The sequence below is a fragment of the Rhamphochromis sp. 'chilingali' genome, assembly GCF_963969265.1.
Source record: "Rhamphochromis sp. 'chilingali' genome assembly, chromosome: 12".
In the NCBI taxonomy this organism is placed as follows: Eukaryota; Metazoa; Chordata; class Actinopteri; order Cichliformes; family Cichlidae; genus Rhamphochromis; species Rhamphochromis sp. 'chilingali'.
The window spans coordinates 37,538,598-37,553,450 of record NC_137939.1 but is presented as its reverse complement, the minus strand read 5'-3'; the positions used below and the strand labels follow the sequence as shown (position 1 = coordinate 37,553,450).

The 14,853-nt window shown below is 46.9% G+C and overlaps 1 protein-coding gene across 2 annotated transcripts in view; it reads left to right on the top strand.

Annotated features, from left to right (window-relative positions):
- Positions 1–14,561, top strand: part of oprl1 (opiate receptor-like 1) — an 81,301-nt gene extending 66,740 nt beyond the window's left edge. For both annotated transcript variants that reach the window (XM_080899174.1, XM_080899175.1), the window contains one exon: positions 8,046–14,561. In XM_080899174.1, coding sequence (XP_080755300.1) covers positions 8,046–8,593 — 548 coding nt within the window. In that variant the 3' untranslated portion in view covers positions 8,594–14,561. The remainder of the gene's footprint in view (positions 1–8,045) is intronic.
- Positions 14,562–14,853: the final 292 nt, after the last annotated feature.

Genomic DNA, 14,853 nt, shown 5'->3' with positions numbered 1-14,853 from the left:
TTTCATCCTCTTCCTCACCTGTCGGCTTCAATCACTACACATTTCTCCTTCCTGTCTCTCTTTCATCTCTCGTGAGTTTATTCTTCTTTATTCTCATCTGTTTAGTTTTACTTCCAGTTTAGATCTTTGTCTTTATCCCCTGCTGCATTTAATTTCAAACTCCTCCTGTCTCACATCTTCGTTCCCATCCTCCTTCTCCATCTGCTCTCCTTCTTCCTGTGTAATTCCACCTCGTTGACCTGCTCTTGGAGCTTCGCTGTGCTCCTCTTCCTCTTCTGTCTCCTCCAAACAAACAAAGGGTCGAGCAGCCTCAAAGCTGACGGCTGCAGGCACCGTCACGGCTCGCTGCTCACAGTAATTGGGGTCAAAAGCCTTGCACAAGGACAGGGCGGCAGGATGGAGGCCAGAATCAGCAGCTCCCTGCTGTCAGACCGATCTGTCCAAAACAACACGGCGACAGGTGCTGCAGACTCTTCAGAGGGTGGAGTTATCGCAGCATCCACAAGCACAGAAAGGTGGGTGGAGCTTCAGTGACATGCCCCGCTGGTTTGTGATGTTTTACTGCTGCCACCATCTTGGTTCAGATACGAAAAGAGCAACACGGTGTTAGCCAATCAGCATGCAGTTTCATACCGCCAATCCATGATGACTGAGCGTGAAGTCATCAGCACTGATTACGGAGGTTCTGTTTCACATACACTTCTACAGGGAGACTTATCGCCATCTGGTGGCCATCAGATAGGATTTTGGCAGAGGTGCTTCTGCGTGGCGTTGTTTTCCGGAAACCAACCAACAAGTTTCTATGACATGGATGATACGAAACATCACGGCACATTTGTTCATCTCCTGAGGAGGACCGCGGTCCCGATGAAAGACGAGAAAACTTGAGCAAGTATTGGCTGCGGTTGTGACTGAATGGCGACACCTGTGGTTCAGGAGAATACTGCAGCACCTTAACAGCGAGCATAAATAGAAGTGACCGTGTGATGATGTTGCAGACCCAACGTGACCAGTGGAGAGGGTTTACTGAGGACGTGCTACCTGCAGATCTGTATCTGGTACAGAGTAGAGAGACAAACAGATCGCAACATCTGGATCTTCAGACCTGACACTGATGCTGCTCTCTATGAAGATCACAGCTTTCCACTTTGATAGTTTAACCTGACTTTTGCTTTTTTACGGCACTAAAGGAGAAAAACTGGGATGACGTGGAATTATCTGAGTCCTAACACGTGGCAGGTTTGGACCAAAGACTGAACAGTGATCAAGCTTCCACCTGTCAAACATCGACACGCGGAGGTTTGGACCGAGCTGCACAGGTGGGAATTTAACTGCCCTCGCGTGTTCAGGTGGCAGCACATCAAGAGCCAATCACAGCAAAGCTACACGTCCCGTACTGTGTAACAAAGAAAGGAGAAAGCGATGAGGAAGGCTTTTTCACTCTGAGCGAGAGACAATCAGCGGTTGTCACGACGATATCAATATATCTCTTAAATTAAAATTGACAGAAATAGTGAAAGAATCAGGATCAGACGTGAGGCGCTGCAGACAGAAACAGAAGAGGTCACGTGAAGGAGATTGTAGGGTGGTTTGTGGGCGGAGCTAGAGTGGTGTGTTTAAACTCAGCATTATATAGGGTTAAAAATCTCCATAGTCTTGTCAGCGACATAAAGTGCTGAGACTGTTGTGTGATGCACTGATGGGTGAACGCTCGAGCAGACGCAGACCCTCTCTACTCTAAAGCACCTCAGAGTCAATCTTCTGTCTCCGTCTCTTGAGGTCCAAACTGGGGTGGGCGGGGTCAACCCACTACGTCACATTTACTGTAAAAATGTGAGACGTGTCCAAAGATCCGTCACTTAGTAACAAAGAGCCGTTACTGAGTGAGTGCAGGCTGACCTTTTCCAGAACTGCGACACACTGCAGCGGTGTCTCTGATTTCCACCAATCACAGACTGAAAAGTAGATCTGTCCACCGTCACATGACCTCTGAGCACACTCGGCTTGTTCTGCACTACTGTTGGCACGTTGTCTTAGTAACTGACACACACATCTGGGAGACTCACAGATGTGGGCATGATGGAAAATCATCCCTGTGTAGTGCCCCAGTCGTGGGTCTCTAAGGCTGCACTGTCCTCGTGCGTGAGGACGTGGTCATTAATTTATGGTCTTCCAGTGTGAATGAACTTTGACCCTCCGTCGTTTAAACCTTTTCCTGTGTGCAGAACTCACACACCTGTGTAAGTGATCAGTGCTCTCCTCTGCTCACTGCAGCGCTTCATTTTTACTGAGACACATTCACGTCGGGTTTAGAAATGAAGAAGCAGATACTTTGATAAAAAACCTGATAGTAGTCAAACTAAACGTAAAACACAGACTCTGAAGTACGAATATCAAGTTACTCCAGAGTCCAGGCCCAATCTCCTCTACGCTTTAACCTCGGCTGTACTAAGAGCATCTGTTGGATGATCTCAGTGCTGTTTTCAGGTTAAATATGTGGAGGAGGTTGCCACCATTTAACACTTTAAAAATCTTAAAACCAACACGATAATGGACAGGGAGCTGGTGTAAGTTTGTCTTCTAACACCTGTTAAAAGACGTGCAGCAACATTTTGGACTAACTGCAGGCGACGGAGAGACGAGTGTTGGAGACCCAAACAGAGAGAACTGCAGTAGTCCAGTCTAGTGGTGATCGATACGTTTGTCCAGGTCTTTAGGAGGAAGATGAGACATCGCTTTGGCAATTTCACCGAACTGATGAAAACTGTTTTTCACAGCTTGGTTCTCTCATTTAAAGATCCGACTAAAGACACTCTGAGGTTTCTAACAGTCTGAGAATGATGACAAGCGAGAGGACCGAGGTTCTGAGTTAGCTCATCCAAAGGGGCGTGGCCTCCAAAAACAATCAGTTCAGTCTGGTTTTTGTTTAGGGTGAGAAAACTCTGTGTTAACAGCTTTAACATCATGTAGACGGTTAAGCAGAGGCTGCAGTGGGACATATTTGGAAGTGTGTGTGGTTATTGCTCTCGCTGGCTGAATCGCTGTCATGGCTTTGCAGAGTTTGCTGTGACTTTTTCATAGGACATTTTCTCAGGGAAGGCTGAATTAATGGTGACAGGAAGTGTTTGTGCTAACTGTGCAGTGTGAAAATGGTTAGAAATTAGAAACAAAGTGCTGACCCTGTAGTTAAAAGTAGGCTGTAATTAGTGTGAAGTCTCCGCGGACTGTAAAATGCTCTTAATTCATTACAAACACACTTGTTGGATCAGGACCCGTCTGATTGGTGCAGAGCTCGGCCGTGGCTCGTGCTCCTGCACTCAGGCCTCAGGAATAAAAAGATCTGCCTGTAATCTGCATTCTTCAAGCATATTAATAAAACATCAAATCCAGCTAATGTCAGCAAACTTACCTGCCAACAGGTAATCAATCATTTTTAGGCCCGTTTGTGGCGTCTTTGGCGAATCGATGGCAGGCTCGGAGCTCGTCTGAGCAGGAACAGAGTCAGGCGCTGCCCCTGACTCCTCCCAGCACTTTAACACTAAACCCTGTCAAAGTTCTAGATGAACATGACCGTTGGTCTGAGCATCTTAATCTCAGTAAAGACCTTCACAGGGTGCGAGTAGGACGAGTCCATCAGAGGAACAGCTCAGAGAGGCTGAGATGGTTTGCACATGTGTGGAGGAGGGAGGGTGGAGGATGAAGGTGGACCTTTATTTAATGGACAGGTCAGTTAATCGAGGTTGATTGGTAACTGGGGTCACATGACTCGATTCCGGTATGAAACGTTGCGTTTCTGGAAGGAATTTTTTCCGATCTTTGTGAGTTTGGGCTCTTCCTCCAAATGAAGGATGAGCTGTGGTCATCGTTCTCAGTGCTGGACTTAAAAGACTAGTATGTGAGCTCAGGTCTAAGTTGAGTCTTTAAGGTGCAGTTTTCAGTTATTTAGTGAATGCAGGTGATGAAGGTGAACTGATGAGGGTGCGCTGCAATCAGGTATCTGACCTGCTGAAGAAGGTCGGAGCTGTTTTAAGGTGCAGTTGTGAACCGTGGCTGTTTCTCGCTGTGATGTCCCACTGACATGCCTGTGTTTGATTTGGAAGTGTGTTGGTTTTGGATTTCCAGGTGTTTGCGGTGAACTTTTGTTCTTTTTCCTTCTGGTGTCTCCTCCGTTGGGTTGTGGCATAACTCTGCAGTCATTACTTTCTTATCTCTCCATGGGCTCAGACACATTTATCTTCCTGTCTGCCTTCTCCAGCTGCAGACTGTATTATGATTAAACTGATTAAACCAGCTGACTCTCCTGTCACTGCTCATTCATACATTCATACCTTTTATCCTTTGCACCTCCCATTTTTCTTTTCGCTTTTATGTGCCTGTTTCTGTTATTAGCATACTAATTAGCATTTTTAATAAGCACATTAATATGCAGATATCAGGGACGTTGTTCCCTGTAGGTTCTCTTCCATCCTGCCGGCTGCATTGCAAATGAGTAGCTGGAGGTTTACTCCTCTCTGAGTGCAGGACTGTGGATCCTTGAACTAAAACTGGAGCATACATCCAATCAAAAGCAGTCTAACACACACGATTCTCCACCAGGAACTCATGAGGACAAAGCGCTGCCGTACACTCGACGTCAATTCAATTCAATAAAACTTTATTGATCCTGAAGGTTGACCCCGAAGGAAATTGGGTTAAGGCTGCCGACGTTTGCCAGCGCCGACTTACCCTTCTGACCATACATACATTACACAAACATCACATGGGGAAGACAGGTCAGAGAGGTATAACAATGGAAGATGCACCACATGAGGAAAGATAAGGAGAAAAAAATAACTCCCCCCAGACTGAGCTCCAACAGGGAGATCAGTTTGAGAACAGAAAAAACACCTCTGCACATGAAAAAACTCTAAATACACCAAAGAAACACATGACAAGCAGCAGGGGGGTAAAGGGTGAGAGACAGCCGATTTAGACAGCACATCCAGGCGTGCGTGCGCTGGTCTCCTTGATCCACCGTCAGCATCGGAGGGGAATAAACGTCGAAGGCGTTTGGAAAGGGAGGGGGGATGAGTGTGTGTATATCAGAATATGTAATAATAATAATAATAATGGATACTTTATTGATCCCCATGGGGAAATTACTTGTTTTTCTCTGCATTTGACCCATTCACTCAGTGAAGCAGTGGGCAGCCCACTAAGCAGGCGCCCGGGGAGCAGTGTGTAGGGACGGTACCTTGCTCAGGGGTACCTCAGGGTAGCCGTTAAGTGGATTCGAACCGCCGACCTTCCGATCATGGGGCGACCACTTTACCTACTGAGCTATCCCTGCCCCATGTGTATGTGTGTGTGTGTCCAGAGTTCAGCTGAGACAGTCTCCTTCACCCTGCTAGGCTAAGTAAACAGTCTTCCAGCCAACCCAGGTGGCCTTGCATGAATGGGAAGGGACAGACTAAACACAGTCGTTATCAGGGTGTTGTTGTTCGGCTCCAGCCTTGAGACCACAGCTGGCGCCGAGAGGGTATCCGCATGAAGTGATGGTGGTTTTTACAGGGAGTGCAGAATTATTAGGCAAATGAGTATTTTGTCCACATCATCCTCTTCATGCATGTTGTCTTACTCCAAGCTGTATAGGCTCGAAAGCCTACTACCAATTAAGCATATTAGGTGATATGCATCGCTGTAATGAGAAGGGGTGTGGTCTAATGACATCAACACCCTATATCAGGTGTGCATAATTATTAGGCAACGTCCCTTCCTTTGGCAAAATGGGTCAAAAGAAGGACTTGACAGGCTCAGAAAAGTCAAAAATAGTGAGATATCTTGCAGAGGGATGCAGCAATCTCATTCAAAATAGTCAACAGGGTCGCAAGAAGCGTGTGGAAAAACCAAGGCGCAAAATAACTGCCCATGAACTGAGAAAAGTCAAGCGTGCAGCTGCCAAGATGCCACTTGCCACCAGTTTGGCCATATTTCAGAGCTGCAACATCACTGGAGTGCCCAAAAGCACAAGGTGTGCAATACTCAGAGACATGGCCAAGGTAAGAAAGGCTGAAAGACGACCACCACTGAACAAGACACACAAGCTGAAACGTCAAGACTGGGCCAAGAAATATCTCAAGACTGGTTTTTCTAAGGTTTTATGGACTGATGAAATGAGAGTGAGTCTTGATGGGCCAGATGGATGGGCCCGTGGCTGGATTGGTAAAGGGCAGAGAGCTCCAGTCCCACTCAGACGCCAGCAAGGTGGAGGTGGAGTACTGGTTTGGGCTGGTATCATCAAAGATGAGCTTGTGGGGCCTTTTCGGGTTGAGGATGGAGTCAAGCTCAACTCCCAGTCCTACTGCCAGTTCCTGGAAGACACCTTCTTCAAGCAGTGGTACAGGAAGAAGTCTGCATCCTTCAAGAAAAACATGATTTTCATGCAGGACAATGCTCCATCACACGCGTCCAAGTACTCCACAGCGTGGCTGGCAAGAAAGGGTATAAAAGAAGAAAAACTAATGACATGGCCTCCTTGTTCACCTGATCTGAACCCCATTGAGAACCTGTGGTCCATCATCAAATGTGAGATTTACAAGGAGGGAAAACAGTACACCTCTCTGAACAGTGTCTGGGAGGCTGTGGTTGCTGCTGCACGCAATGTTGATGGTGAACAGATCAAAACACTGACAGAATCCATGGATGGCAGGCTTTTGAGTGTCCTTGCAAAGAAAGGTGGCTATATTGGTCGCTGATTTGTTTTTGTTTTGTTTTTGAATGTCAGAAATGTATATTTGTGAATGTGGAGATGTTATATTGGTTTCACTGGTAAAAATAAATAATTGAAATGGGTATATATTTGTTTTTTGTTGTTGCCTAAGTTGCCTAATAATTATGCACAGTAATAGTCACCTTCACACACAGATATCCCCCTAAAATAGCTAAAACTAAAAACAAACTAAAAACTACTTCCAAAGACATTCAGCTTTGATATTAATGAGTTTTTTGGGTTCATTGAGAATATGGTTGTTATTCAATAATAAAATTATTCCTCAAAAATACAACTTGCCTAATAATTCTGCACTCCCTGTACTTTAGTGCGAACAACTCATATGAATTTCAAAGCAGTTCTACAGTCCAACACTGGTCGCTCAATCTGCCGTTGGAGAGCCGTGAGCTTTCTATGATGTTATCCAAACTTACGTTCCGTGATGTTGTCGTCCTTTTTGCTCTAAGAGCAGGTTCTGAGAACTCACAACCACAGTACACTCCCCCAAGATGTGATCGAATTTGCGCTCACAGTTGTTGTTCGAGCTAGCCCCAGATGTAATCCAGTTTTTCACTCAGAGGTCTTGTTCTGAGTATTCACGGCAGCCGTGCGTTCTCCAAGATCTTCTCCGTGCTGCACTCAATGAGCCCATTTTGAGAAACTCACGCCTCGTCCCATCATTTCAATCCCAGCGGGCAGCCTTGTGGGGGTTTGAACAGCCGGTTCCGCTTCCTTAATTCTTCGATAAGTCAGGGCCAAGCCAGCTCCGATCAGCCAGAACCCTGTTATCATGGTTCCGAATAGGTAGATATCTTCAGCACTCAGGCTCACTCAAGCCCAGACTTCTCATTGAGAAAGGGGTGTCAATTGCATTTAGGGACCAGTTGATCCATTCCATAATTCTCTTTTAGGTTTTAGAGTACAGACTGTGAGAGAGTGTTCCAGGGAAAGTAATACAAAAAACACGAGACTAGACAAGGACATAAGAGGCTAAGCAGGGAAGCTAAGGGATAGGAGGAGGAGGAGAAAAGTGCGACCGCCTTCGTCAAGAGCAAGAGCAGATCTCTCACTGTGAACTCATAAAATCACGTTATTCAAAACAAACCCTGCCGCGTACTTCTCTGTTTGAAAGTGTAACTCGTCACACTAACATATTCCACCTTTAATAGAACATCAGCCGCTGTCCTTGACATTCATGCCAACAACACATACACCGACCAACCTACATCTCCCCCTGCCCTCCCCCTTTTTCTCCCGTATTTAATACTTCTTCTTTATTTCTCTTTTGAACTTATAGGTTCGGAGTGCATAGTGGCTCTGCCCGAGCCAAAGAGCCACTGGGATCCCGTCTTTGGTACCTGTGTCTTCGTCTTCTCCTTCCTCATTCCTGTGGCCATCATCAGCATCTGCTACAGCCTGATGGTCAAACGCCTGCGCAGCGTCCGCATCCTGTCTGGCTCCAAGGAAAAGGACCGAAACCTGCGGCGCATCACCAGGATGGTTCTGGTCGTGGTGGCGGCATTTGTGGTGTGTTGGACCCCGATCCAAATCATGGTCCTGGCTCAGTTTCTGGGCTTCAACCTGAGTAGCCTATTCACAGTGGTCCTCATGCACTTCTGCATCGCACTAGGCTACGTCAACAGCAGCTTGAATCCCGTGCTATATGCCTTCCTCGATGAAAACTTCAAGCGCTGCTTCCGAGAGTTCTGCCACCCGTCTCCATTCCGCCTCGACCCCCAGCAGTCTGGCAGAATGAGGACCATCGCCAGGGAGGTGGCGGCTGCCTACAGCTGCAAAGCCGGAGACGGCGGGGGGCTAGGGGGAGGGACGCCGAATCCAGCATGACTAGGCGTGGAGCTCCCCTTGGTGGGGGTGGACCCCCCACAGAGGGGAGAGACCCATGGAACTGGGAACTCCAACACAGAATTGACTCAGATTACAGCTCTCTAGCGGCACGAGCCCTCCCGCCCCCCAATGAGGAGACTGGCCTGGGGCGGGGGGGAGGGCGACAAGGAGGATGAGTTTGAAAGGAAAAGGATTTAGGGATGGAAAGAGGGGATGTGGGGACAAGTTTAGAGTGAAGAGTAGCAGAGATGTCCGATGCCCAGACTCGTGTTTTGAAACTTTATGCGATAAGACGGACACATAAAATACTAAAATGCCTCTGGAAAAACTCTCATCCAGCTTCAAGAGAGCTGATGAATATTCATTCGAGCTCCAAAACAACAGCCTTGTGAAAAGAAACTGGATCTGTGGCGTCCCTGGAGAGATGACTCTGTGACGAGAAGGCAGGAGGTGAAGTGAATGTATGAAAATCAGGAGGAGTTAAACAGGAGCTGCCGATGCTAAATCAGAAACTCTGATGCTTTTACAATAAATAAATAGAACATCGGAAACTCTGGACCACGAAGACATGCAGAGAAGGAGCAGATCATTCCTAAAGTTTGAAATGCTTTCAGTCTGGAGAACTAGGACATTTTTGCTGTGATGGTTTTGGTAAATGGAGGCCACATAATGTAATATGCTGCTGCCAGCATTTTACTGGGCCAGAAGTGTGACTGGACTGATGTGAAATCTGCAGCTTGTAGAAGTAAAAGAGCAAGACGAGATTCTGTTAAATATGGGGGTCAGGTGAATGTCATTTCTTATTTGAGTGACATTTCTCAGCTGAGACTCAACAAACCTAAGACACCCATGGAAGGACACGTTTCCTTTGACTTTCTACATGGTGCTTGTGTGCGGGGGGGTTGGGGGTTTACACTGCACCGTGTTGCCAGATGCATCTCACAGTTAGATAAGGTGTTGTTTGGGATCTGTGGTGGAGAAACGCGTCGAGGTTTAATGACCTTTTGTGTTCGGAGATGCCATTTGTTCATTTTGTTCAGTGTTTAGGCGCTAAAAATCATTTTGGTTTAGGATTGTTGACTGTGGTTTAGATTAAAATGTGTCCACCAGACTCGTGAGCCTTTGTGATGAAAATCAGGAGTTGGAAACCAAAGGACAACATGTGTGTAACAGACTCACCAGCAGCTTTGACAAAATGACTTTGTTTGGCTCCCGATGGAAAAAAATCACAACTGAGATTCAGCGTTCAGACAACGCTGCCTTTCAGATGGACTTTTACTGGCAGATACAAAGTGAAATACATACCTGTTTGATCTGAGGTTAAAGACTCAAAACTGCAGCTCACACTTGAAGTGGGACATAAACAGCCTTACCTGAGCATCTGTGAATGCTGTTTCAACACTTCAACAGTGTGAGGTCTAAATAATCTCAATCCTAACCCCAACTCCTACCCTTCCCCCGACTCCTGCCCTGCCCCCGACTCCTACCCTGACCTCGACTGCTAACCTGCCCTCGACTCCTACCCTGACTCCTACCCTTCCCCCGACTGCTACCCTGCCCCCGACTCCTACCCTGACCTCGACTGCTACCCTTCCCCTGACTCCTACCCTGCCCCGACTGCTAATCTGCCCTCGACTCCTACCCTGACTCCTACCCTTCCCCCGACTGCTACCCTGCCCCCAACTCCTACCCTGACCTCGACTGCTACCCTTCCCCTGACTCCTACCCTGCCCCGACTGCTAATCTGCCCTTGACTCCTACCCTGACTCCTACCCTGCCCCCCGACTCCTACCCTGCCCCCGACTGCTACCCTGCCCTCGACTCCTACCCTGACCTCGACTCCTAGCCTGCCCCGACTCCTACCCTTCCCCCGACTGCTACCCTGCCCCCGACTCCTACCCTGACCTCGACTGCTAACCTGCCCTCGACTCCTACCCTGACTCCTACCCTGCCCCGACTGCTAACCTGCCCCCGACTCCTACCCTGACCTCGACTCCTACCCTGCCCCAGACTCCTGCCCTGCCCCCGACTCCTACCCTGACCTCGACTCCTAGCCTGCCCCGACTCCTACCCTTCCCCCGACTGCTACCCTGCCCCTGACTCCTACCCTGACCTCGACTGCTACCCTTCCCCTGACTCCTACCCTGCCCCCGACTCCTACCCTGCCCCGACTGCTAACCTGCCCTCGACTCCTACCCTGACTCCTACCCTTCCCCCCGACTGCTACCCTGCCCCCGACTCCTACCCTGACCTCGACTGCTAACCTGCCCTCGACTCCTACCCTGCCCCCGACTCCATCCATGACCCCGACTCCTACACTTACCCTGTGTTTTAGAAAAAAGAAAAAAACTTGAAAAAAACTTGAATTATTTTCTTGTCTTCAGCCAAGACTTAGAGGAACATTTTTTTAATGACATGTTTTGCTAATGTAGGGTTAATGAGGGTAATCGGCAACAACGACTTCGATCTCTAAGGGTTAGGCATATGATACCTCACAACACAAGGACAAAAGTTAAAAGGTAAAGGTTCTGTTTCATAAACACTGAAAATGATCCCTGTAAACGTTTGTGTGTGCCCCTGAGTTCTGCAGCTCAGTAAATCTAACCCTGTGCCACTGGTCACAGATTTAATATAAAAGATGGATGATGTGAAGATCAATCTTGACTTTTCATTATCTTTCTTCATTCTGAGACGAAGTCATGATCGAGGGTTGGATCTGACTCTGAACACCAGGTACACTGGTCACTCAGAGTAGCAGCCCAACCCCGATGTCCCGGTTCTTCGTGACTCTACTGGGGCCGCTATTCCCAAAACGAACATTGTGCTTTATCTAGTCAGACCTGAGTAGCGACTGAGACCATAAACTCATCACTAAAGAGTTCACTGAGCTCAGAGATCAACTGAACAAGATGTTCATTTTCTCATAGACTTTTATAGACCAAACAGTCAACCCCTGCTGGACTTTAAAGGCAATGCAGGTTTGAGGTACTTCAGCGCTGGCTTCATTTTTCAGACTTTGAGCTACAGCCGTCCTTGTACATACGGACCGAGGTGGAAACAGGGAAAACGTAGTTTTACTGAAGCCATAAAATAGCGCCCCCTCACAAAAGCAGTCCTCTTCAAACACCTCACAGGTGCAATCAGAGTGGGCCTGACAGGGGTCAGATGACCCCAGATGTTCAGGAAATGCCACCTCTGGACACTGAACTGCAACTGCTGTCAGGTTTTTGGATATAGAGGCAGGTCGGGTTCGGGAGAGTTGAACTGTGGGTCTTTAAACAATGGGGGTGTTACCAGCCCCACAGGGGCGGAGCATGGGGACAGGGTTGCAGTGCCCCGACCCCAATCCAAGGGACAAAGGGGCTCTCTCTCTCTTTCTTCTTGGTCTCTTAAAGAGGAAACTAGCTGTGAAACAGGAACACATGAGCATTCCTACCATCCTGCACAGTTTCAGACAGCACTGGACTGCACAGAGCATGTTGGTGTGACGTTCGGGTACCACTGACAAAAACAGAACAAACCCTATGAAACGCTCATCGGTTGGTGTTTGTACTCTGATCAGTGTTACTGTGATGCTTTAAATCGAACTTTCATTTCTATTCGCTGTCACTAAATCTGATTAAAGGGTCCTTGGTCTCCTGAAGTTTATCTAACAGAAGTGCGAGGATGAATCAGAGACGTTGAGACTCATCTGTATGAGATGGGTTCTACGTTTAGCTGGATGCTGGTTGTTCTGTAAACTGTGCGGCCTTTGAGAACTTGCGTGTTCTGTTCGCGCCTCAGTATCCTCTTTGCTTTTATATTTGTGTCTCTCTATGAAGTTGGGTTTGCTCGTTTCGTTAAGACTAAAACAGGTCTGTTTAAGTAAAGTAAAGTAAAGTTTATTTATTAAGCGCTTTTCATAGACAGGTTTTTCAGAACGAGCATGACAGTTTGGTTTTGCCTGGTTTCGTTAGGTGCAGCCACTCTTAGCAGCACCTTAATTGCTTCTGTTGGTTTACTTTTGCTTTCGTTATGAGAGAAACATTTCAATTAACTTACATTGCCTTAAATACGAAGTGAAGTCTGTCACTAAACCTCGCTCTCTGGCTGGATTCAATGTGTTTTATGGTGCTTTGCTCTTAGTTATACTAGTTCAGACCTGTACTCTGAAACCGTCTGTGGACAGCACTCGTTCTCGCGGAAGATATGACATCTTCAGAAATGGCCAATCTCTCATCTGAAGGGAGACGAATATCTTTTCTTATTTGTATAACAGGTCGATCCTGAAACCAGTGTAAGAAACTGAAAATATGTGGATCTCAATCCAGTTTAGATTTTTTTCAGTACATTTAAATCACATATTTAGTACTAATACTTAATATTTATGAAAAATTTCCAGTTCTACACAATATGTAGTCTTACATTCATTATTGAGCCCTGTGCATCTGGATTCACTGTCTCAGATCACATGATAAAACCAGACGTGATGGAAAAACAGAGTAATTCTTGCCCCATATCATCCAAATACATAATATGCAATGAAACTTACAATAATGTTTGTGATGCACACACGGTACACCGGTTTACTCACAAATATTCATTTCAAAATCACAACAACAGCAGCAACAATCAGACGACTGCCTCTGAGCAGGCACTTGGTAACCGTGGGAAGGAAAACCTCCCTTTTAACAAGAAGAAACTTCTCGCACATCCGGGCTCAGGGAGCAATGTGTCGAACTGCTTTATGTCAACAAAGCTGTCTGGTTTTAAGCAGCACGATTCAGGTCATCAGTAAACTGGATAAAAGTGTCTTCTGGTATGACAAGAAATGAGGCTTCATGTCTGCCTTCGTGGCCCCGGTGCCGATGCAGAACACTGATCAGCCTTCAGAGAACGGTTGCAGCGGTGCCTTCAGCCACAGGTGGTTGTATACCTGCTACTCTGGACTGATGAAGGTAGTCTGTGACCTCCACCCACAGCTCAAACTGAAGCGAGTTTGTTTGCTGTTTTCCAAACATCTCCATCATGAAGTCAGGTCCACAGCATGAATCAGAATGTGAAGTGTATTTAACATGCTGCATCAGTGTGACTGTAATGCAGTAGCACCTCCAGGACTCCTTCCAGCTGAAGGCTGGTTTGGAGGTCCAAAGCAGGACCCAGAGTCATCGGCGTAAACGTCTGTCTGAGGCGTGGTTGAAAGCATTCTCCGTGGACGTGTGCTGCTCTCAGGTGGTTTCTGAGCACAGGTCACCTTTCGTACAAACCCAGCAGACTGTGTGTAGGAGCATCGAGGGCTCCGTTTCTGGAGCTTTAACGCTGCCGCGAGCTCTTTGTCCGTGACGTTCTCCTCCTGTTCGCCGTTCTTTCGTAGCACGTAGAGAGGAGCGTGTACAGCTTTCTGTTTGAACATGTAAAACACGATCATGTGACCTCTCTGGTTGTTCTTCGTCACCAGCTGTAACAGTTCGTGTTAGTTTACATTTACAGACCACATGAATGTTTGACCTGACAAAGAGAAAACTAACGTGTTGCTGTTGTTCTTCTATATCTTTATGAACAGAGGAAAAAAGTGTTTCATTGGTGTTTCTGTTGTTTCTGTTGTTACTCTTTCTAATGTGTGGGGTGGGCAGAGTCTGTTATATATATATATATATATATAGATATCTATAAATGTACTCTGTGTTTTACTGTGGACTGCACTTAGCTCAGCACCCGAGTGACTGACCCACACCGCCCCACGCCACTCACACGACACAGCTGCAGGAAAAACGTCCTGATGATGACGATGCTGTGCTTTAATCGCACATATTTGGTCATATCGTAAATACGTTGGAGCGGTTTGAGTCATGTGACCCAGGCTGCAGCCATATTAGCGTTCTGCACTCACAGACCGAACTTTACGCTCGCTCGCTTGTCGTCAGTGCAGACAGACCTTCTGCTTCAGCTTGAATTTTAAACTGTATATTTTCAGTGCTTATTAAATGAATAAAGATATGATGATTAAGTTGGTCTGAGCTCATCATTCTGTCAGCTCATCGTTCAGGAAGCAGTCACAGTGCAGGTTCAGATTTAAACAGGCAGCTGCTGATCTCGGTTCAGTTTCATTCAATAATGAACGCCTCGTTGGGGCCAGTTCCTTTCATCTCAGTCCACTTCAACATATCCATATATTTATCCAGGATATCTTCTGTTTATCTGGCTTGTCAGACATCATCAGTGAGGCTAACAGGTCACATAAAGGTTGTTATCAACTTGGTTTATCAGTCCAGCTATGGCAC